General features: G+C 39.9%; 1 protein-coding gene across 1 annotated transcript in view; it reads right to left on the reverse strand.

Moving 5' to 3' along the window:
• The window catches only part of LOC124621922 (UDP-glucosyltransferase 2-like), a 109,278-nt gene that overhangs the window by 15,318 nt on the left and 67,537 nt on the right, over window positions 1-26,423 (reverse strand). The window contains exons 4-5 of the mRNA XM_047147428.1: window positions 24,049-24,508; window positions 18,834-19,056 (exon numbers count right to left, since the gene is read on the reverse strand). Coding sequence (XP_047003384.1) covers window positions 18,834-19,056; window positions 24,049-24,508 — 683 coding nt within the window. The remainder of the gene's footprint in view (window positions 1-18,833; window positions 19,057-24,048; window positions 24,509-26,423) is intronic.

Raw genomic sequence — 26,423 nt, forward strand, 5'->3', positions numbered from 1 at the left:
CGACGGGCACGTGCACCTTCCGCTGACCACTGGCGACAACATCGATGTACTGTGGAGACCTCACGCCCCACGTGTTGACCAATTCGGCGGTACGTCCACCCGGCCTCCCGCATGCCCACTACACGCCCTCGCTCAAAGTCCGTCAACTGCACATACGGTTCACGTCCACGCTGTCGCGGCATGCTACCAGTGTTAAAGACTGCGATGGAGCTCCGTATGCCACGGCAAACTGGCTGACACTGACGGCGGCGGTGCACAAATGCTGCGCAGCTAGCACCATTCGACGGCCAACACCGCGGTTCCTGGTGTGTCCGCTGTGCCGTGCGTGTGATCATTGCTTGTACAGCCCTCTCGCAGTGTCCGGAGCAAGTATGGTGGGTCTGACACACCGGTGTCAATGCGTTCTTTTTTCCATTTCCAGGAGTGTACATTATTCAGTATATTACTACTAACCATCAGTCGAACATCCATTCAGCTAAATGCCATGTGTGTTTAGTAATGACTTCAACAAAAGAGAAAAAATCCTGTAATGTTTGACCAAAGAACTATCAATACATATCTGTATTAGAACAATGTAATGTAATATATGGCCGGCCGGGGTGGCCAAGTGGTTCTAGGCACTACAGTCTGGAACCGCGCGACCGCTACGGTCGCAGGTTCGAATCCTGCCTCGGGCATGGATGTGTGTGATGTCTTTAGGTTAGTTAGGTTTAAGTAGTTCTAAGTTCTAGGGGACTAATGACCTTAGTAGTTAAGTCCCATAGTGCTCAGAGCCATTTGAACCTTTTTTTTTTTTTTTTTTTTTTTTTGTAATATATGTAGAGAATTTTATAATTCTTCCCACTCCACAACGTATCTGCTATGGTCAGTGTTTTGAAAGAAAAAACAGTCTTTGTTGCAGCCAAGACTATTTTCTTTTGAAATTTGTAGAGAATGTTATGAAATGTGTCAAACAGGTCTAACATTTACATCTTGCTGCAGGTTATACAAATGGAGTATTCCAAACAGTTTCATTGGCTCATACAAGATTCCATGCAAACTGTTATTGAGTATGCCTTGCTACTCACCTGTTTGGGATCCTCATATCAGCCTGAAGAAGGACATGGAACTGTATAACAAAAGCCTGAAGAAGGACATGGAACTGTATAACAAATGTTTTATGGGTTGCATCTGGCTAGCTTTGTGGATATGCTATGAAGATTATCAGGTAACTTAAACAAGAATTGGTGGATGAAAGACGAAGTTGTTCTAATTATGAAAATGCTCTTAGAAAATTGCAGACAACTAGTCTTTCACATTCCTTGTGACACAGTACAACTGCTTACACCATTAGTCTTGTGTAATTTTGGAAACATTACAGAATTAGTGGAAGAATGCAGAAAATAATTGTCATCTATTCTGTTTTGCATATTGGGTGGGCATCTGAAGTCTGCAATTTTTAATTGATCGATTGACTGAGGAGGTTATGGGACTAAACGGTAGGGCCACCAGTTTCATGATTCCAGAGTTACTTGCGGAAGAGAGAGGGCCTGCTAAAAGTGGATGGATCCAGTCAGAGGAGTCAAACTATAAAATGAGGAATTTAAAACACACACAAGAAGGAATAAAAGGGTAGACCAACTCTAAAAACTGGAAAAAAGGGATAAAACAGCAGTTTTTGTGTTGGCGAGTGGTCATGGATATCAGACAAAGAAAACATGAAGAGAGGCCCAACCACAACCACCCTTCCCCTGCTCCAAGAGTAAAGCAAAATCTGAAAATAAAAACTAGATCCATGGAGGAAACTGAGAACCAATTCATCTGCTAATATTATAGATAAGGAATCTGGAGGACTATACTTACTATGAAGAACCAAAAGAAGGGGACATTCCACCAATGCCTGTGATACTGTCAGTCTGGACTCACAACAACATTATGGGGGTATCTCATTACACAAGAAAAAACAGTGGGTGAGCCTGTTATGAACAATTCATAGATGGCATAAGACAGTGGACTCCTTCCGAGACAAGTGGAAGGATGAGTGTCAAATGTGGGCATAACCCTCTTAGCCTCTCCTCCCTTGTGGTCTTCTTCCGTTCCCGTGGGCCCACTGATTTCACTGAGTGGAAGACTGCATCAGGGGGTTGAGGGTTTACCAGCTCTCCCTTGAATTATACCCTCTCTAGTTGGGGACAGCAGTCAATATAACAGGGCATTGGCCATCCCACTGGAGTTGGCAACCCAATTATTTGAGCATGTGCCCAGCCAAGTGGCCCAGCTGAGGGTCTTGTAGAAGCCACAGCACACGCCTGCCTGGAGTGCAACTGCACTTTCGCTATGTGTCAGGCCTTGGTGTCCACTGCCGCCGACAACACCAGATGGCCCCAAATGCAGGGATCAACACAGACTCCAAACTGGCGAGATGAACTGAGGAGGACACCCTCTCTCTCTCACGTGGGTGGAGGCCAAACTGTTCCACAAGAGGGACACCCAGTTTGCTTCATCCACCAAGAGCTTCTTCGTACCTTTCCCGACAGGACACTCAATGCCATTAAGGGACAGAGATGTAAGCCTTCCCCCAGACAGCATATGCAGGAGTTTCTGTTCATCCTGAGGGAGAGGGAAAGGAGTGACCGGCATCCAGCCTGGTCACCTAGTGGGGTGGAGAGGTGCTACAGTGGGGAAGGAAGAGGGGGAGAGGAATCCAAGTTGTAGGTGGTACATGCTAGGGAGAAAGTTCTTCCCCAGATGGCTCACAATAAAAACAGAAAATTTTTAAGTGGACGTCAAACCCCAATTGGGGACCTGAACGCCAAAATGGATGAAAGAGAACAGGCAGGTGGAACAAAATTGCAAACAGTCCACAGAACCTGGAGGATAGCCATGTCCACATAAATCAGAGAGGAAGGAGGGGCAGTGGAGAAGGAGTGAGGATAGGGAGTGAGGGGCATGGTGAAGGAAATGCAGCCAGGGAAGGAAGAATGGGCAGCAATATCTCAGAGCTCCATGTGCACCAGGCACAAACTCACAAAAAAAAAACTGCAGGCCCCTTAGGGCGGTGCAATTTTTAGCGACACCTGGACACTCAATGTCTCATCTAGTAATGAATGTAATGTACACATCTGCATTCGATAGACACTTATGATAACAAGCATGTGAGGTGGCACAATGGTTAAGCAACTAGATGTATATTTGAGAGAAATTGAGCTAAATTTCCTGTCTGATGGTAAACATGTAGCTTTTCAATTTTTTCCCTATGCTCTATGTTTACAATGTTAAGTTAAGCCAAAAGTAAAGCTACAAATCCCTTAATCCAAAATAATTTCACAAATCTTTCAGTTTAGATATGTTAGAGGGCCTTAAGGAAAATCTCCTGAAAATTTCATCTATTATACATATAGTCTAGCATCTCTGAATACATTTTTACTGCATTATCTGAAGACCTGATCTATTCCTTGTCCAATAAAGCACAGGTGCTGAAGTTCATAATCCTATGCAGAGCCCCATCTTCTGCAAAACTACGCACTTTGTTATCCTGCCCTGACAACTTTTTGTTGTCTGTTTTATATCACATGGTTAACACATTCATTTGTCTTTTGAGTCTGGCTGTGAATGTATTTCTTTAGTAGATTAATATCTGCAAGGTTCAGAATATCAGTTTTATTTCATCCATTATGGCATGTGGCAAATGATGAGGGTGATTATATTGTTATTTAGTTACCTTGCCTCTACTATACTTGCACCAACTATCTGCTCCTTTTGGGGATAACTCATGTTGGAGATTCTCATTGCTTGAAGCTGTGTCAAAAGACTGTTCTGCTCATTAATTCTGTCTGATTGCTAGACCATAGAACTTCTGAGTAGGATGTACAACAGTGTCTACTAGCCTTGAGCAATCAAAGCCTTGTCCTAATGTTCACACTGTTCCCATAGGACATTAGTTTCTCTGAATGCCTTTGAGTCACCATCTCCAAGATAATTTATGTATGTAATGTTGTACAACTTTTCTGAGTGTTGTTAAATACTTACTACACCAGCAACTTCAATACCCCACTAGAACCATAATATTTTGCTATGCACTCTTCTTTACATTTAGTTTTCATTTTATCCTTGCATATGCAATCCTTGGAAAGTATTGCCATATCTGCTAGCTTGCCAGTGTCCACTTTGTATTTGTTATAGCACCATTCAGAGATGTATGGCCTGTATTCTGTCAGCTCACATAAAAAACTATGGATAAATCCCCATTATTATTTTCAACAACAGCTTCATCAACAGCAGCTTTCACATCTTCAACAGCAGAACCTATTCCAATGATGTGTTTGTAAAATTTTGAGGGTGATGCACAGGGAGTTTCATCACACTACATAACAGCACCTGCAGCCATCCTCTTACCTATAGATCATAATCCATAAATCAGTCTAATATTTACATCATATAGTTTACCTGCATCTGCAGTAATGCATGAGAAACTGAAAAAAAAAATAACACTGTGTTAGCAATAATTGCACATAAACTCCAATTCAAAAGCAAGTTCTACATGTGTGTTTGTTTTCAGTGAAGCACCACATTTTCCACATTGTTTGCAGCACACGTTGTTCTCCAAAACATCTGATGATAAAGACACATTAATTATCTCATACTCTGTAGTTCCAGCATTTAGTTTTTTATATTGTTCTTCAATTCCAGCTAGTTTTCATTCTGTAATGGCAGCAGCATCACTCAATATATCACTACCACTGTAGAATTCACATGCTATGGACATCCAATAAGAAAGCTGACAGTGAATCAGACAAATTCTGAGTGCTGTTTAGTTTCTCATACCAATGTTCAAAGTTTTTAAATACCTTCAGACTAGGTCTTGGCATGCTGAAGGGAAGAAAATTCAGTGACTTCACTAAATATGACTTTCACAACAAGCGCATGGATTTACACACAAAGGAAACAAATCAAATGGCACAAAACTGATTGTCAATAGTCTTGCAGTTTAGCCAACAGAAAAGATAAGTCTCTTGTGCTCAATTATATCTATGGTAAGGCAAGCTATGTCAGGCACGTCCTGTCTCTCATAAACATGGTGTGGGTCATCGTGTATCACAATGTTTAAGAAATAATTTAAAATACTTCTATGCATTCCATGTCAATATTTGATACATAGTTTTAAACATGAGACCCAAAATATTTGAAAAATGCATTTTCCCAAAAATCGATTTTACTCCCTTCAGGGAAATGGCAGGATTATAGCATCATGTGACAGCTGAAAGCTTTGCTGCATCCATGATACCCGTTCTTAGGTACAATTCCTTGTGAAATCCACTTCAGTCAGCAGGTTCTGTACATCAAGTCTCCCCACTGATTTTGCTGTAACTGCAGCACATGATATGCACCTTCTGCATTGCTTTACTTGTCCTTAGTTCTCTGTACACGTGAGTATGTCATGGAAGAAATGCTGCAATGCTGAAGGAAACTTTCCTTTTTTGCTTTTGATGTCTTCTGTCTTTGGAAATCTTGTGTATCTTCCTTCCCATATCCCTAAATCCTTTCACTTCTTCTAATGAACTTTTCCAAAATTCATCAAACTTCTGAGTGGTTTGATGTGGCCTGCTGTGAATTCATCTCATGCTAACCTTTTCATCCCATGGTAGTATTTGCACTGTATGTACTCAGTTACTTGTTGGCTGTATTCCAATGTCTTCCCCACAGTTTTTACCCTTGTCAGTTCCCTCTATGGAAGTTATTCTCTTGTGTCTTAACGTGTCACATTATCCCCTCCTTTTTTTCATGTCAGTGTTTGTCATGCATTCTTCATCCCATTGATTTTGCCGAGAACTACCTCATTTCTTACCAGTCCACCTAATTTTCCACATCCTTCAATGGTGTCACATATCAAATGCTTCAGTTCTCTTCTTTTCCAGTTTTCCCACAATCCATGATTTATTATCATACAGTTCTGTGCTCCAAACATGCAGTCTTAGAAATTTCTTCCTCATATTAAGACCAGTGTTTGGTACTAGACTTCTCTTTGACCAGGAACATCTTCTTTGCATTTGATAGACTGCTTTTATGTCCTCTTGCTTCGTTTGAATCATGTTATTTTGCTTCCAAGGTACCATGATTCCTTCATCTTCTTTCTGGTCTCCAGTTTTGACATTAAGTTTATCACTAATATCATTTCTATTACTCCTCATTACTTTTGTCTTTCTTCTGTTTGCCCTTAGTCCATAATCAGTACTGATTAGGTTGTTTGTTCCCCTCGACAGATCCTGTAATTCTTTACTTCACTGAGGACATCAATGTCATCACCAAATCTCAATGTTGAAATTCATTTATGCTAAACTTAAGTCCCGCTCTTGAAACGTTCTTTTATTTCAATCATTACTTCTTCGATGTGTAGATTGAACAGTAGGGGCAAAAGACTTCCTCCTTGTCTTACACTCTTTTTAATCAGAGTACTTTGTTATTGGTCTTTCTTTGTTCCCTCTTGACACTTGTACATATAGTATGTTACCTGTATTTAACTATAGCTTATATGTATTTTTCTCAGGATTTCCAACATCTTGCACAATTTTACATTGTCAAATACTTTTTTCAGGTCGAGAAATCCTATGAACATGTCTTGATTTTTCTTAAATCTTACTTCCATTATCTTTCAAAATGTCAAAACTGCCTCTCTGTTGTCTTTACCATTGCAATGTGTAGTGCATCGCCAACTGTATATCCCTCTGCCTCAGTTATTAGTTTTCTGTCATTTCATTCATTCACATACGGAGTGCAAGCTGTAATAAATCTACTCTTGTTCTCACAATCCCTATGGGAGCAATACAGAGAACAGTTGCAGTATATTCTACGAGTCATCATTTGAAATCAGTTTTTGAAACTTTGTAAGTAGGCTTTCTAGGGGTAGTTTTTGTCTATCTTCAAGAGTCTGGCACTTAAGGTTTTTAGCATCTCTGTGACACTCTCCTGTGGATCAACCAAAAGTGCGACCATTATTGTTGCCCTTCTCTGTTTATGTTCAATATCCTCTGTTAGTCCTACTTGGTGCAGGTTCCATACACATGAGAAACATTGTAGGGTGGGTTGCCTGAGTGATTTGTAAGCATTTTCCTTTGTAGACTGGGTATAGTATCCTATCAATAAACTAAAGTCTACCACGTACTTTACCCATGACAGCCTCTATGATCATCGCATTTGTTGTCACTCCGAAGTTTATACTCACATATTATGAGTTGACCAATTCCAACTGTGACTCATTGATGCTACAGTCATAGGAAACAACTTTTTTTTCTTTTTTTCTTTTCATTTTGTGAAGTGCAGTTCTACATGTCTGAAAATTCAAAGCAAGTTGTCAATCGTTGCACCATTTTGAAATTTAATCAAGCTCTGACTGACTAATTGACTGACTGACTGACTAACTAACTTCTAACAGATTCTGTTTTCTGCTCCAGTAATTAGTAATCTTATTTTTCACTATTTAGAAGTCAAAATTCTTCTATCAAGAAATTATTATACCGTAACACATTACCTTGCAAGAAACGGAAACTGAGCCAGATTGATATCAAGTCCATGCACCATATTATTTAACATTACAAAGCTGTTGTACCAGCCATCTTGAGTATGTTTTATGCAATTTCCCATGCTCAGTTAGACAAACCACAGATTGATTCCCAATTTATGGTTTAGAAATAAAATTTAATTTACAAAAGGAAAGTAAAAAATGGCTCCAAACTATGGGAATTAACATCTGAGGTCATCAGTCCTGAAACTAACATTCAGAATGATCTGATGCAGCCTGATAAATTTTTCAAAAAAGTGAAAGGAATGTCAATACAACCAAAAAGGCCCTTGTACTTGGCAGGAGTCATGGTAGAGGCATTTCACAATTACTACAAGAACCCCCAGGTAAAAACTATCAAGTTACTGGCTTAATCAAGCCAAATGCTGCTGGACTCAGTTATGTTACAAATGATATATGCTCCTTAGGGAAGGATCTTGATATACAAGACCATGTAATAATAATAATAATAATAATAATAATAATAATAATAATAGTAATAATAGGTGGTGCTGGGAATAGTTCAGGTCCCAACCACAAATAAAGAGTTGAAAGAGATATATCTAACATTGCTTGGAGAAAAACACACACCAATGTGAAGATAGTTTGACTCTTCCAGTGTTTTGATAGGCCAGATATGAAACATTCCATGAAATGTGTCAATGAGGAGCTCAGTGGAACTTTGTGGAAACCAGACCAGTCACACACTGAAATGAAACACGTAATACCGATAAGCCAGCATCATAACACTTACAATGGCTTGCATTTAAATAGAGCAGGGAGAAAGTTTACAGATATTATCACCAATAGTATTACAGACAAGGAAGACAGCATCCACCCAAATCAGATACTTTCTAACATTCACTGTGGATATTTTCTAGGATAAAAGAAAAGGAAAGACACAATGTAAAAGTGGTTCTAGATAATAATCTTGCAGATACTAAAGGTAGCAGCAAAGACTCTGATAATCATTATTGCTTAAAAATATTCCATTAGACCTCCCCCATGAACCATGGACCTTGCTGTTGGTGGGGAGCCTTGTGTGCCTCAGCGATACCAATAGCCATACCGTAAGTACAATTATGGGGAGAAACAAAACTGGCGTTCTACAGATTGGAGCATGGAATGTCAGATCCCTTAATCAGATAGGTAGGTTAGAAAATTTAAAAAGGTAAATGGATAGGTTAAAGTTAGATATAGTGGGAATCAGTGAAGTTCGGTGGCAGGAGGGACAAGACTTCTGGTCATGTGAATACAGGGTTATAAATACAAAATCAAATAGGGGTTATGCAGGAGTAGGTTTAAAAATGAATAAAAAAAATAGGAGCATGGGTAAGCTACTACGAACACAGTGGAATTATTGTAGTCAAGATAGTAATACAAGTTTATATGCAAAATAGCTCTGCAGATGACAAAGATTGAAGAAATGTATGTGAACGCAGATGAAAATTTAATAGTGATGGGGGACTGGAATTCAACAATAGGAAAAGGAAGAGAAGGAGAAGTAGGTGAATATGGAATGGGGGTAAGGAATGAAAAAGGAAGCTGCCCGGTAGAATTTTGCATCAAGCATGCCTTAATCATAGCTAACACTTGGTTTAAAAATCATTGAGGAAGGTTGTATACGTGGAAGAGACCTGGAGTCCATGCAAGGTTTCAGATAGATTCTATAATGGTAAGACAGAGATTTAGGAACAAGGTTTTAAATTGTAAGACATTTCCAGGGGCAGATTTGGACTATGACAACAATCTATTGGCTACAAACTGTAGATTAAAACTGAAGAAACTACAAAAAGGTGGGGCCTGGATAAATTGGAAGTGCCAGAGGTTGTAAAGAGTTTCGGAATGAGCATTAGGGAGCGTTTGACAAGAATGGGAGAAAGAAATACAGTAGAAGAAGAATGGGAAGCTTTGAAAGATGAAACATCGAAGGCAGCAGAAGATCAAGTAGGTAAAAAGACGATGGCTAGTAGAAATCCATGGGTAATGGAAGAGGTATTGAATTTAATTGATGATAAGAGAAAATATAAAAATGCAGCAAATGAAGCAGGCAAAAAGAAGTACGAACGTCTCAAAAATGAGATCGACAGGAAGAGCAAAATGGCTAGGCAGGGATGGCTAGAGGGCAAATGTAAGGATGTAGAGGCAAATATTACTAGGGTAAGTTAGACACTGCCTACAAGAAAATTAAAGACACCTTTGGAGAAAAGAGAACTGCCTGTATGAAAATCAAGAGCTCAGATGGAAAACCATTGCTAAGCAAAGAAGGGAAAGCAGAAAGGTGAGAGTGTATATAGAGTGTGTATACAAGGGCGATGTACTTGAGGGCAATATTACGGAAATGGAAGAGGACGTAGATGAAGATGAAATGGGAGATATGATACTGCATGAAGAATGAGGCAGAGCACTGAAAAACCTGTCAAAACAAGATCCAGGGAGTAGACAACATCCCATTAGAACTACTGATAGCCTTGGAAGAGTCAAACCGGATGAAACTCTACCATCTGGTGAGTAACATGTATGAGACAGGTGAAATAGCCTCAGACTTCAAGAAGAATATAATAATTTCAATCCTAAAGAAAGCAGATGTTGACAGGTGTGAAAATTACCGAAATATCAGTTTAATAAGTCACAGCTGCAAAATACTAACACGATTTCTTTACAGATGAATGGGAAAACTGGTAGAAGCTGACCTTGGGGAAGATCAGTTTGGATTCTATAGAAATGTTGGAACATGTGAGGCAATACTAAACCTACTTATCTTAGAAGATAGATTAAGGAAAGGAAAACCTATGTTTATAGTATTTGGAGTCTTAGAGAAAGCTTTTGACACTGTTGATGGGAATACTCTTTTTCAAATTCTGAAGGTGGCAGGGGTAAAATACAAGGAGCGGAAGGCTATTTACGATTTGTACAGAAACCAGATGGCAGTTATATGAGTCGAGGGGCATGAAAGGGAAGCAGTGGTTGGGAAGGGAGTGAGACAAAGTTGTAACCTATCCCTAATGTTATTCAATATGTATATTGAGCAAGGAATAAAGGAAACAAAAGAACAATTTGGAGTAGGGATTAAAATCCATGGAGAAGGCATAAAAAGTTTGAGGTTTGCCGATGACTTTGTAATTCTATCAGAGACAGTAATGGGCATGGAAGAACAGTTGAACGGAATGAGCAGTGTCTTTAATGGAGGATGTAAGATGAAAATCAACAAAATCAAAATGAAGACAATGGAATGTAGTCGCATTAAATCAGGTGATCCTGAGGGAATTAGATCAGGAAATGAGACATTTAAAGTAGTAGATGAGTTTTGCTATTTGGGGAGCAAAATAACTGATGATGATTAAAGTAGAGAGGATATAAAATGTGAGTTTTTGTATTTGGGGAGCAAAATAACTGATGATGATTAAAGTAGAGAGGATATAAAATGTGAGTTTTTGTATTTGGGGAGCAAAATAACTGATGATGGTCAAAGTAGAGAGGATATAAAATGTGAGTTTTGCTATTTGGGGAGCAAAATAACTGATGATGGTTAAAGTAGAGAGGATATAAAATGTACGCTGGCAATGGCAAGGAAAACATTTCTGAAGAAGAGAAATTTGTTAACATCGAGTATAGTTATGAGTGTCAGAAAGTATTTGTATGGAGTGTAACCATGTATGGAAGTGAAACCTGGTGATAAATAGTTTAGACAAGAAGAGAGCAGCAGCTTTTGAAATGTGGTGCTACAGAAGAATGCTGAAGATTAGATGGGTAGACCACATAACTAATGAGGAGGTACTGAACATAATTAGGGAGAAGAGGAGTTTGTGGCACAACTTGACTAGAAGAAGGATGTAGGTTGCAGTTGTTACTTGGAGATGAAGACGCTTGCACAGGATAGAGTAGTATGAGAGCTCCATCAAACCAGTCTCTGGACTGAAGACCACAGCAACATTCCATAGAGTATAAGAAATATGCTAAACAAAAAGGAAGAGCTGCTGCTTTCAATTCAAGATACAACAAGTTTAGATGAAACAAAGTTGACGTACTGTGCTTATCAGATCATCACCTAAAAGCTGTGAAATTGAGCAAATACACTTAGAAGATTATAAAATTCCATCTAAGTAGTGTAAGATGTGTGGAAATTTTTATTTACAACACTTAGGTCTCAGGTTGTAGATGTAAGTCAGTATTGCATTGAACAAGATTTTGAATGCTGTGCAGTCGAACTAGAATTAGAAAAGCAGTCCATCATAGTTATAACTATCTACAGAGCACCAGTAGATAACATTGCTTTGTTGCTCAGTCAGAAACTATCTTTATAAAACTTTACAAGAGCAACAGTAAAAATATTCCACGTGGTTATTTTAACATTGACTTTCTCTTAACAAATAGTAACCAGAGTCAAATACAAGCATTGATGTCTTGCTTGAACTTACACCCAAAGATCTCATTCCCAACAAGGGTAGATGATTGCAGCAAGAATATGATCGACATTGCTTTCCTGGACTCCACACAGTATTGTGATGTAAAAATACAGGCTGTAGTAAACAGCCTATTTGATTATGATGGTCAAATGGCAATCCTTAAACACAGCAACAGAAAACGGTTAATATACAAATCCAAATTGGGTATGTCAGAATAATAAATGACTCCACCAATATGTTTAGAAATAGTCTACAACAGCAACTATGGGAAGAAGTGTACCATGAAGAGAATAAGGACGAGAAATTTAACTCATTTTATACCTTTCCCCCAACACTTTGAGGCCAGCTTCCCCTGAAGACAAATAAAAACTAAATCAAATGTAAGTAGTTGAAAAAATTGATAACATCTGGGATTAGAATATCATGCGCCAGAAAAAGGAACTTTACCAAGGACAGAGGAATAGAACACAGAAAGCAGTGAAAATATATTAAAGAGATATTGCAAAATATTGAACTGTGTCGTCAGGAAGGGCAAGAAAACATGCATTATGCACAGCAAACTAACAGGTCAAATAACAAAACAAAAAGCAATCACAAAATTGGAAACAAAGAGGGATAAAATATCAGAAGAAGGGACACATGACAACAGTCTGAAACGGGCAGCCTCAGAATTCCTGTTTGACCTACATATAATTTTCCACACAGATTGTGTGCAATTCTATAAATTACACTCTGATTCTCAATCATTGTATGACTATAATCATCACTGAATGCTATTTCTTTAATTATTTTCAATTCATTTTCAAAATTTGGTTGATGAAGAGTCTCCACCAACTTTTTAGACCTCGCCACTGACACCAGTAACCAACAACATTTATTGGAGATGTACAGGAAAGTAACCTCAACAGACACAGTAATACCAGACAGTTCCCAGCATCCAATAACACATAAACATGCAGCATTCCACTCCATGGATGCCGTGCCTGCTATCTCTAGTCCAAACCAAAGCAGATTTTGAAAATGAGTTGAAAATAATTGAAGGAGTAGCACACAGTAATAGTTATGGTCCTACACTGACAGACAATATACTCTTCAAAAGGAAAAGACACAAGGATAACAGCTCTCCTGTATCCACCTTAGACAGCACAAAACCATACTGATAGCAAATGGGCCCCGATGCTATACGTGGGTAGAACTTCACAGGTCTTGCCCACAGGTCTTGACAGGTATCTAAAGTTCAGGAAATGTACTCCAGCATTTTACACTAGGCATACTGTTTCCCACCTTCTGTTCAATAGTAAATCTCAAATTCCTCCTTTAGAACAGAGTGGGATTTATAGATTCCCACAATCTGTGTGGAAAATTATATGTAGATTAATCAGGTAGGGCTATAACCACTAGACTGACTGGGCATGAAAGGAGTTGGAGACTGAGAAAGAAAGATACCATCTTTGCTGAGCATGCTCTGAATGAATGTCATTCATATGATGTGAAATTTGATGTCCTCCATAAATAAACTAAATGGAGAAAACTAACAGTACTTGAAATTCTGGCCATTAATAAACACTGATTACAGAATCCTGACCTAATCCTTAATAACCAAACACAGTTCCACTACTCAACCTTAATAAAGTAGCAGCCAGTTACTATCCCACTCAACATTAGCTAATAAGCATGTTATAAATGCTCCACACCCATATTCCATACAAGTCTTTCTTCCCCTCCCTTTTTTTGGTCGGTTCATCACATTCACAAATTTGTCCATAGTAGCCTGTGCCATTACTCATTTGTAGAACATTTCTTTTTTATACACTGACATAGTTTTAATGTATGAATATACTGTAATGTAAGATTTATTTGTTTATCGATATAGTCATAAAATGTCACATATCTTTGTACAGCATTCCTTTGCACAACTATGCATTATTGCTGAAATTTTGCGGACTATTTGTTCAATATTAAGTTACCTGACAGTGGCCTAAAAAGCAGAAAGCCAGTTCATAATGTACTAATACATATCACTGTGGAACATTAATATGGCATATTCAAGTTATTAATAATTTAATACAGTTTCAGACACCAAATAACAAGCTTCAAGCCTTTGAAATTGATATCCATGGACAGAAAATACATGAAACTTCACATATAAGATTTCTAGGAACAGAAATGGATAACAAATTAATATGGACTGAACATATTGATTACCTGCTCAAGAAACTAAGCTCAGCATTTGTTGCACTAATAGCTATTTTGCCCTGTGTTTACAGGAAAACAATAATTTTGTCACATTTTGTATATTTGCTCTCTCTGATCTCATATGGTATAATATTCTGGGGGAATTCTGCAAAAGTGGAAAAAGTTTTCAAAATACAAACATGAGCTGTGAGGCTGATAGATGGCATTTCAAATCAGGCACCTTGTAGACACCTATTCAAGACAGTTGGGATACTGACACTCACAAGTCAGTGTATCTACTCACTGATGGCATTTGTAAACAAGAACAAAGACTCCAGAATGAGAATGAAGTTTGGAAGGTAGGAGACGAGGTACTGGCAGAAGTAAAGCTGTGAGTACCGGGCGTGAGTCGTGCTTCGGTAGCTCAGTTGGTAGAGCACTTGCCCGCGAAAGGCAAAGGTCCCGAGTTCGAGTCTCAGTCGGGAACACAGTTTTAATCTGCCAGGAAGTTTCAAGAACAAAGATCTTTTCCGAACTAACTGTGATATTCACAATTGTAACAAAGGAGTTCTCCAGTCTCAAATAAGAATTTACAATGAGTTCCCACAGAACATAAAAAGAGGACATTGACAGTCCTCATGTATTCAAGAGAAACCTGGAACAGTTCCTCATAAACAACACTGTATACAATTTAAAATAATTTTTAGGCTTCAAGAATTATATATGATGGACTATATGTAATTAATAATATTGTTTATCTTGCATTTATATTTTTTGCAGTACTGTTTATTTTTCTTCATTTTTGACCATATAATATTGTATTCATTGACTTTTCCTACATTACAATACAATCTAATTTTGCACGACCAGATAAAAATCAATCAATCAATCATAACTCCTTCCCATGGTGTATGTGATGTTCGCAGCAATAGGATGGGTGTCATTCGAACTTAGACTTAAAATACAAATAATTCCTAAATCTTGGGTGGGGTTGCTCAGATAGTGGACCCTGTTACAGCGGGGCAAATGCTGTAGAAAAATACATCTCAATTATCATTGCCATCATCTCTGTTTTCCCTTTATCCAGCATCAGGCCAATTTGGGACATTTATGGTACTTCTCCAGTCACTCCTTTCTTTCCACGATTTTTATTCTATGTTTGTTTTGTTCCATTTCTTTTTCATATGTTGGTGTTGACTGAGTTGATTCATCATGCTCTAGATTCCCACCTTACCTTCAAACTTCATATTTCTCAATTTTTTCATTTAATATGTCCAGCTGTTCTTGTACATCCTTACTGTTAGTTCCACACAATATAATAATGCCAGCAAATAGCAACAACTTAATTTCCCTTCTTCTATAAGCTTATTTTATCTCTTCCTCAGTTTCAGCCATAATTTCTCAGCCATCTAATTTTCATAACCAATCAGTTCTTCCATCTTGGGGATGAACACAATTGATGCTTTGTTGTACATTGCTTGAAGAATTTCTGTTGCTTGTTTTCCACCCCCCTTTCTCTCCAAGGTTTCTCATATCTTTTCTCTGGGACACTATCATATGCCTTTACTAACTCAAGAGGTGTCATCATCAGATATTTCCCATGATATAAATGCCTTTTCATCAACAGTTTCATACTACATATAGGTTCTACTATTCTACATCACTTTCATTTTAGCTTCATTTATTGTTATCATATTCTGTGCTTCATGGACGGGTCATAATATTCAATTTTCAGTAAGAAAGGCTGTGTCATCCAAAGTGGTCTGATCCCCTCTCCAGAAATTTTATTTTACTCCCTACACTGTTTTTCAACATACTAGACAAACATCGATGGTCAAAAGTTGCAACTTATTCCATAATTGTTGTCTTTACATTGATACCGTAGGCAGTGAGGAAGGATATTAACCTGAAACAAGTGAATATTGTTCAGTGTTTTCTGACTTACATCTATTTTCTACATTACTGGCAGCATCAGCATGAAGAATCTATTTGTCCTGTACAAACTGTACACAGAGCAAATATTTTATCTACACCTGTCTGTCTTTCTGCTTTGCCTTTGCACAGAACAGAGTTCTGAAAACTCATACATTTATATTTTACTTCTGGTAACTTGTATATAGCTTTCCTGATATCATCAATTTTTACAAAGACCATTTGTTTGTCTACTACCTAAAATATGTCTGTCAATCACTCTGATTTCGATAATTTACATTTCCAAGAGCCTGACAATAAAAAGAGTAACATCCAGAATACATGGCCAGATGTCAGTGTAACTTGGCATACATACACACCACTGGCGTGAATGGAAATAATTAGAGCTGCAATTCTCTGTGGCTAGTAGAATGGTCACCAGAGTACGTTAGTATTGTTCATGTTTAATATTGTAGTTGGATATATAAGGGGTGTGAACAGTATCAGATGTTGAGTGGTCACTGTGGAGATTATGGAGATGCTGCATACTTCTTGAAATAGTATTATCAGCACCTGTAAGAGTTTGAAAGGATTCTCATTGTAAATCTACAATTGGCTGGCTGGTCAAGTCTCACAGTATCCAGATTCGTGCATCATTGGGATGTGACAGTGGATCAGTATAGAACTGCATGGGAATCTGAGGACAGGTGTACTCATCATCTAGGTTCCGATTGATCACCTTTGAGTACCATAAAGTAGGTCTGCCATCTGAGACCAAGTAATGGACTCCCTGCAACATTCTGCATCATCTCGCACCATTGATAAGACACTAGTACCAACAGGACTAGGCAATTGCCATCTGATTCATAGGCTGCAGTTGGTAATACAGCAATGGTCACATTTGTAGAGGTGCTGGCACTGGGAAGCATGGACTACTGATAGATGGTGTCATACTGTGTTCACGAGAGACTCATAGTTCTGCACTGCTATGGATGACCATCACTGGCAATTGAGGTGGTAAGCTGGGGAGATGTCCCATTCTTCCAGAGTTTTGGAGTGGCACACCAGGATTAACACCTGATTTTGCTGGTACTGACTGAGGGAACTCTGATGGCACAATGTTAAGTCACAGGTATCTTGCATCCTCATGTGTTACCTGTCATGTGACATTAGTGACATTATCATGGTCATTCACATGAGTGCTAAAAGGAATTAATTACACTTCGGTAACATGATAAATCAGTCTAATCTAAAGGCTATAAATTCAACTAAATACATAGGAATTACAATCACGAACAACTTAAATTTGAAGGAACGCATAGAAAGTGTTGCGGGAGAGGTCAGCCAAAGACTGCATTTTATTGGCAGGACACTTAGAAAATGTGACAGATCTATTAAGGAAACTGCCTACACTACACTTGTCCATTCTCTTTTAGAATTCTGCTGCATGGTATAGGATCCTTACCAGATACAATTAACTGAGTACATCGAAAAACTTCGAAGAAGGGCCAGATGTTTTGTATTATCACAAAATAGGGCAGAGAGTTCAAATAGTTTAAATGGATCTAAGCACCATGGGACTTAACATCTGAGGTCATCAGTCCCATAGACTTAGAACTACTGAAACCCAACTAACCTAAGGACATCACACAAATCCATGCCTGAGGCAGGATTCAAACCTGCGACCATAGCAGCAGCGCAGTTCCAGACTGAAGCACCTAGAACCACTCGGCCACAGTGGCGAGCAGGGCAGAGAGTGTCATTGAAATGATACATGATTTGGGGTGGATATCATTAAAACAAAGGCGTTTTTTGTTCAGACAGACTCTTCTCACGAAATTCCAACTTTCTCCTCCGAATGCAAAAATATTTTGTTGACACTGACCTACAATGGGAGAAATGATCAACATGATAAAATTAAGGGGAATCAGAGCTCGTACGGAAAAATATAGGTGTTCATTCTTTCTGCGCGGTATATGAGATTGGAATAACAGAGAATTTTGAAGGTGGTTCAATGAACCCCATCTGCCAGGCACTTAAATGTGACTTGCAGAGTATCCATGTATATGTTTTTTCAACTGGGCACTGGGCAATGCCTGTCCACACATGGCACATGTCTCTATGAACTGCCTGCATGATGCTGATGTATGCCCATGACCATTAAGATAACTCACATCAGTCGCTGATAGAACGTGTTTGGGATCAATTTTGATGTCACATCTGTCCCAGTGCCAGTATCCAAGATAACAAGGTATGTAAGTTGGTGGCCAGCTTATCTCAGGACAGGATGTAATGCTTTGTTACATTGTTTCCAAACAAATTATTGAATGGATCCAGGACAGATGGGATGCAAGTCCAGTCCAAGAAAGTGAGTAGATGCATTAGGTTTGACACTGAGCTCTTAATGGAGAGAAGGAGTTGCATATTACCAACTAGATACCACAATTCAGATTTTCACTGATCTCCATAAATCACTGGAGATAAATGCCACGGCTATTCCATCAACTACCTCTCAGTAGACTTTCCCTTGATCTTTGCCCATGTCTTGTAGCATTCCGTGTCTAACTATCTCTGTATTCACAGGAAGGTGAACTGTAAATTTCCTTTCTTTTAAATTTCAGACTGTTGTTCGTTGCTACTATGACGTTATTACGTGTTAATAATCCTTATCTGCCCCTAGAAATATCTCGGGAGCCCAATGTTTGATTTCTTAGTATCAAATTGTACTGAGCAATGAAGCATGTAAATTGTGGGGCCAAATAGGGAGGACAGGTGAGGCAGAAGAACTGTTGCTTTCAGGCTCTTACCTAAAATGTCCTGCTGGGGAAACCATTTTCCTACAAGCACATTATCTGGTTTCCAGGGAAGGCTTCCATTCTCCCATTTCCAAACAATGCGCTGTGGCAGCTCACGGAAGGCCTCCAGGAAGGCCTGCACTGTGTGCGGAGGCAATGTGCTGCTCCTGACATTGGTACCCAGGCTGAAGTAGATAGCACCATGCTTCGCACCATCCAGAAACTCTTGTAGATCCTGTAAACATACGAAATAAAAGTACGATATTAAATGATTCTGTCTTTGGACCACAGACTGTACTGTTAATGTCAGAACTATTTATAACTAAATGTCTTGCAGGAACCGTGTGATCTGGTGCTCAACACATTGACTGTCATGTGGCCGCCCCCACCAGTAGGAGAACTGCATTCCTGATGGCAGGTGCCTGGCCTGGCCTCGTTGTGCAGTATTCATCTCTAAGTATCCGGCAGTCAACATGTTAAGCAAGTGCCCCATTACTACTGCCTATAGGAACCACACATCAGATTTCAAGGGTTGGATCATGGAGAGAGAGTATTTCTGCACTTTCTGGTTATCAGTCACCCTCTGCTGAGGGGCTATCATTTTGTAACATGCAGCTATGAGGTTTTTAAGTTATAGCTTGCTCAATAAGGCAGCTCAGAAACTAAAATTAATTCGTAGTACTATAGGTACATATAATTTGTACATGTTAGGTTCAAACGTAAACAAGCACCTGCTCAGCACATCCAGGGACTTGTCATCACGTGCAGTGCACCTACACCAGATATTCTGACTGCTGTATCTTGCTATTAGTGCATGTGAGTGTGACAGTGCTGAGTGTAGTGTCGACATGCCCAATCATGTAGTAACCAAGCAGTATACAAAACTGATCCAAATAACACAAATATGGCTTTATTCATAAATCTCTGAACAATGATGGAAATAAGACCTATGTGATTCCACACAAAACAAGACAAAAGAATTGTACAGAAGGGGTAACATAAGTGATATGCAGAACTACTGATATGAGCGACACAAATTAAAGAATGTAGTTAGAGTGAGTCAGCACTGCTTCCTGCAGTCGCTAGTAGACGATGTGGTGAAGACCGTGCCGTGTGCACACTTCCTACAGGTGGCCTCTAGGGGCTGGCCCGTGCTGATACGGTTGGTGATCGATTTAAGTACACACGCATGGTGACACTACAGTCAGCGCTCTCACACTCACACGCACTAGTAGTGGGATGCAGCAGTGATGACACTGAAGTAAGCCTCACCTATGTAGCAGTTATTTTGTCATTATTCTAGCATGAGTGATACAATGAGATGCACTAAAGCACTGAAAGCATTCACTGTTTTTTGCCAATCATTGTGTTAAATGTTTTTGTTTCAAAATTCGTAGGAGAGTCACTATCTCTGTACCAACAGTTATGTTCATGTGGACTTCTAGTCCACATGTGCCATGTGAATGTGTGAAGCTGTTTTGTGTTGTGTAGTGAAACACAGATATTAAAAACTGTTAAAAGTGAGAAACAGGTTGTGCTTAAGGTCTATGAGATGTTCTTGAAAAAAAATCTGTCACTACCAATACAGTTTTGTGCTAAATGGCAACTAAAGCTATACTGCTCGCTAGATGTTAGTGGTTATTGTCCAGCTGACACGGTAAATTAATGCAGCAGCTGTAGGCTATACTGTGGATCACTTGTGTTCCAGTGGTGAAGGTGGCAGCATAGATGCATTTTAAATACTCCACAGCTGATGTGCCAGCTGTGATACAAACAGCGCAAACATACAGTAATAATTATATGTGAATGTAGTCAACGTCGCATGATTTAGATTCCATGGGAAGGAGACTCCAATGAGATAATGACAAACAAGGAGGAACACATAGCATAATGTTTACTTCTGTATTAAACTTACAATGAGCAGAATATAGTAATACCAACAACTCCCTGTGCAAATTATGATATCCACATTTTTTCACACTTCTCATGTACTGTACAGGAGGAGGAGGAGATTAGTGTTTAACGTCCCGTCGACAACGAGGTCATTAGAGACGGAGAGCAAGCTCGGGCGAGGGAAGGATGGGGAAAGAAATCGGCTGTGCCCTTTCAAATGAACCATCCCGGCATTTGCCTGAAGCGATTTAGGGAAATCACGGAAAACCTAAATCAGGATGGCCGGAGACGGGATTGAACCGTCGTCCTCCCGAATGCGAGTCCAGTGTGCTAACCACTGCGCCACCCCGCTCGGTGTACTGTACAGTTGACAGTTACCCATACCACTGGTTCTGGAAAATCCTTTTCCTTCTAGTGTACATTCTCTCACAAAGATGGTGTCTTGATTGCATCTACAACACTACTTCCTTTCACTAAAAGCAGTTACAGACTACAGCAGATTATAAGTCCTAGTTTTTAAGGCCTGTATATTGTAATCATCATACTATCTTTCAGCAACATACAGTTCATTTTAACTTTGGATCTGCTACATTTCTGTTTGTCTCCTGTAGTTATTGTATCTCACAGTTGCTGTGTTTATACAAGTCAGGCATTATATTTTCCTTGGTAAATGTTACACACTCATTATTAAGAGCTGTTACTACAAAAACTGAGTTAAAAGAACTAAAAATTGCATGCTTCCAAGAAAAATAACCAAAATATGGGGTTTGATGATTTGTGGCTTCACGAGCTGCAGCCAAAAGGTGGATCCTGAAACAAATTAACATGTGGGGGCCCAACCACTGAAGATATCAAACATACAACACAACCATTTATCTGCCAAATCAAAATAGCTCCAAACACATAAACTTTTCTGGCATGTTGCCAGTCTTAACCATGTCTCTGAACATATTAATTGTAGTCTTATCAAGAAGCAGTGCTCTCACAAAAGTTAAGTTGTGCCTTGAATAACATCATCTGGAAGCTTACTAGCAGCACCTGGCATAAGTGCCCTGGTGTCATCAGTACACCTGTTCTTTCTCTTCACAGCAATGTATCCAGCATCCACATGGAGAAATTATGCCACACAGTGTAGCACTAATCTGAATGAAGTGTAGCCCATTTTATCAGGATACCTGTGGCCAACTGTAGTCAGCAAAAAAAAAACCATGATGGGCAGAGTACATCAATACATGATGAAAGATAGTATAGAGATTGAAAAGAGGGACTAAAATGGCACAAGACAGGGAGTGCATGGTTATGAAGCCTCACTATGTAAGCTCAAATCAGAACAGCTTTCCTGTTGATATTAGAGCTTTGGCAAAATACGGCAATGAATCTGCATACAGCAAGTGAGAAACTTTCTGCAATGCCCAACATGTTCTGTATGACATGAAACATGCAGAATTGTCTAAGGGTGGAAGTGATGTGATGCAAGGAGAACCTGCAGCAGTGTGAAACAGCACTAGATAGGTCTGTATGACTGCATTAACTAAGGAGAAACAACATCCTCTTGTTTGTATGAACCTTATTATTATGAATGATTTGTTTAAATGAAGTGAAAAGTGGCTGACACAAATTCTGCAACGTTTACCTGCTCAACGTTCAAATTCTGCAAATTGTGCTCAGGACTAGGGTACAAACTACACAACTAGTAGCTGACCTATGCTCCTCTGTTGAACACACTTCCAACACATCAGCAAGCCATACTGTAGAAGTGTAACAGTGCTACAGTACTATTACATTTTTATCATGTAATTTTAAAAAAAGGTAAATCATTATCTTAAGTATCCTAATTGACAGAAGGATGATGAAAAAGTGTTTAAAGGAAAGGAAGTATATAATAATGAGCATCAAATGAAAATACTTTAATTCGGAAGATATTTTTAATTTAAGGATAACTTTATGCTTCGTGGGAAACACACTTAACATAGTCTAAAAACACATCCATTTCACAATTTTGACATTGTGCAGTTTTGTTTGGAATAAATACTTGTCTTTCTTTGGTTCTCTCATCAGTTTTCCAAAGTACAGAGGACATGTCTGTCCAAACACAAGGAAAGAAAAAGTAATTTTCCTCAGCAATATAATTTTCTATGGGTCAGAAAACTGTATGAGTAATGGATTTGTAGCATGATGCTCACTAGAACACAAAAAAACACCTCTTCATCTTCCAAGTAAGTTTGAGAATAATGAAGTCCTTCCCTATTTCACACTATTTTCTTTATTTTTTATTCTGTCTGTTACCAACTTCCTGTCTATCTCTTGTACTGAAGATGTGTCATGGGCATGATCCCCCATAGCCAGCCGGTGTGGCCGAGTGGTTCTAGGTGCTACAGTCTGGAACCACGTGACCACTATGGTTGATTGGGGAAGGAGACCAGACAGCATGGTCATCGGTCTCATCGGATTACGGAAGGATGGAGGAAGTCGGCTGTGCCCTTTCAGAGGAACCATCCCGGCATTTGCCTGGAGAGATTTAGGGAAATCACGGAAAACCTAAATCAGGATGGCCGGACGCGGGATTGAACCGTTGTCCTCCCGAATGCGAGTCCAGTGTCTAACCACTGCGCCACCTCGCTCGATTCCACTATGGTCACAGGTTCGAATCCTGCCTCGGGCCTGGATGTATGTGATGTCCTTAGGTTAGTTAGGTTTAAGTAGTTCTATGCTCTAGGGGACTGATGACCTCAGATGTTACATCCCATAGCTCAGATGTTACGTCACATAGCGCTCAGAGCCATTTCAACCATTTGACCTATTCCACATATTCCATACCACTTTTCAGTCACTTAGTTTCTCAACACTAGTTTAAGCACTAATATGCTTGTTTCTACCACGACCTAGAAGCTACTTGGCCATAAGGTGACACTGCTGGACATTCCTGTTTGGCAGGAAACTCTGTGTAAGCACTCTCCTATTGGAAGGTCAAGTTGTGAAATTTGAGTTGAAAGGTTAGTAGACCATTCCATAATTTTTTCTAAATTGTGAAGTTCGTATCTGCTCATGAAAAACTGTTAAGGCTGCAGAATTTTGGGATATGTGGTCAGTTTCATATCTTCTGTTTGTATTTTACATTTATTTTGATTGTGCAGTCTGTATATCTTTCTGTATAATTTTCAGTCTTTACTTTTTTACTTTGATGTTCTGGAGCTGAAGATAACAATAATGATAATAACAAAGGGTATACAGGGATGAAATATGCTTACAATATAAATAAATGCAAGTATGCACTGAAGTGTTCTAACAACAATCCAAAAATAAAGTTGAAACCACACAGGATAATGTGTGAGACCTGCGGTAGTGGCTTAGTGTCAGTCTCGACGTGCAGTCCCGTGAGCTCGATGACGTTGGGCAGGTTTGGCCTGGGGTAGTGGCTGCTAAAGTGGGCTGTGACGATAAGCAGGCTGAAATTGCGTTCTGTTTCAAAAACAGATGACGGCTCGGGCCCGAAGTACTGCCGCATGACGGCCTCGTGCTCTGGCAGGACAGTGTAGAACCAGTAGTGCATGAAGCGCAGGTAGTGGTACGTATTGTAGAGGCGCTGCCAGAATGTCATGCAGTCAGGCAGCCCGACAAACACGTCCGGCAGGTAGGCGGGGTTGGTGGGGTTGCCGATGGTGTAGTGGCTGGGCATCATGGCAGGCAGCGTAACGATCCCCACTAGTGGTGGACGGCCTGCTCTGTGCACCAGCCCGTAGTAGCACTGGAACGGCAGCCGCTCTGTCACCACCAAGTCGAACTTCTCATCCTTCCTGCAATGACAATAGACAGCCTGTAGTCCCAATACTCGTATGAAGGCTAGGAAAGAGACTGTCAACACTGTGTGACTAGTGGTTTATGATCTCCTCAGCCTGTTGTGTTGATACGCCCCCTCCAGGTGAAATCTTGGAGAGGGAATATCCACAGGCTGAAAAACAGATGTTAATTATGAATATACACTGAAGTACCAAGGAAACTGGTACAGGCATGCACATTCAAATACAGTGATACGTAAACAGGCAGAATATTGTGCTGCTGCCGACAACGCCTATATAAGGCAACAAGTGTGTGGCGCAGTTGTTAGATCAGTTGTTGCTGCTGCAACGGCAGGTTATCAAGATTTAAGTGAGTTTGAACATGGTGTTATAATTGGCACACTAGTAATGGCACACAGCATCTCCAATGTAGCAGTGAAGTGGGGAAATTTCTGTATGACCATTTCACGAGTGTACTGTGAACATCAGGAAACCGGTAAAGCATCAGATCTCTGACATTGTTGTGGCCGGAAAAAGATCCTGCAAGAACAGGAACAACGATGACTAAAGGGAATCGTTCAACGTGACAGAAGTTCAACCCATCCGCAAACTGCTGCAAATTTCAATGCTGGGTCATCAACAAGTGTCAGTGTGTCAACCAATGAAACATCATTGATATAGGCTTTCGGAGCCAGTGGCCCAATTGTGTAACCGTTGTTGGTTGGTTTGCGGAAGGAGACCAGACAGCGTGGTCATCGATCTCATCGGATTAGGGAAGGATGGGGAAGGAAGTCGGCCGTGCCCTTTCAGAGGAACCATCCCGGCATTTGCCTGGACTGATTTAGGGAAATCATGGAAAACCTAAATCAGGATGGCCGGACGCGGGATTGAACCGTCGTCCTTCCGAATGCGAGTCCAGTGTCTAACCACTGCGCCTCCTCGCTCGGTATTGTGTAACCATGATAACTGAATACCACAAAGCTTTCTGCCTTGGCTGGGCCCATCAACACTAACACTGGGCTGTTGACTCGAGACACGTTGCCTGGTCAGGCAAGTCTCATCTCAAGTTGTATTGAGCGCATGGAAGTGTACGGGTATGGAAACAACATCATGAATCTAGCATGTCAGCAGGAGACTGTTCAAGCTGGTGGAGGCTCTGTAATGGTGTGGGGCGTGTGCAGTTGGAGAGATATGCGACCCCTGGTAAGTCTAGATGTGACTTTAACAGGGGACACATACGTGAGCATCCTGTTGGTCATTCATGTCCATTATGCATTCTGATGGACTTGGGCAATTCCAGCAGGACAATGTGACACCCCATACGTCCAGAATTGTTACAGAGCAGCTCCAGGAACACTCTTCTGAGTTGAAACACTTCCGCTGGCCACCAAACTCCTCAGACACGAACCTTATTGAGCATATCTCGGATGCCTTGCTACATGCCGTTCAGAAGAGATCTCCACCCCCTCGAAATACTCTTACAGATTCATGGATAGCTCTGCAGGATTCATGGTGTCAGTTCCCTCCAGCACTACTTGAGACACTAGTCAACTCCAGGCTACATCGTGTTGCGGCACTTCTGCGTGCTCGTGGTGACCCTACACGGTATTACGCAGGTGTACCAGTTTTTTTGGCTCGTCAGTGTAGATACATCTACATTACTGAAACTTTAAACAAACAACATGTCTACAAATGAATTAAACAATGAAGGTATATTAAACACTCCTTCAGTCACACAATGGACTGGAGGAAATTACAAAAAATTAAATAATAAAGATTGTCAGGGCATATATGTGATGTCTGCTAATGTCCTCCCACGTTATTGCTGAACCAAGTCTATGATAATTAATAAGTGGTTCTCTGATGGTGTATTTCCGGAATTTCTGAAACTTGCAATGACCAGATTATGAAAATGGTGAGCCATGTGTGGTTG

Source organism: Schistocerca americana, chromosome 7, assembly GCF_021461395.2.
Source record: "Schistocerca americana isolate TAMUIC-IGC-003095 chromosome 7, iqSchAmer2.1, whole genome shotgun sequence".
Taxonomy (NCBI): Eukaryota; Metazoa; Arthropoda; class Insecta; order Orthoptera; family Acrididae; genus Schistocerca; species Schistocerca americana.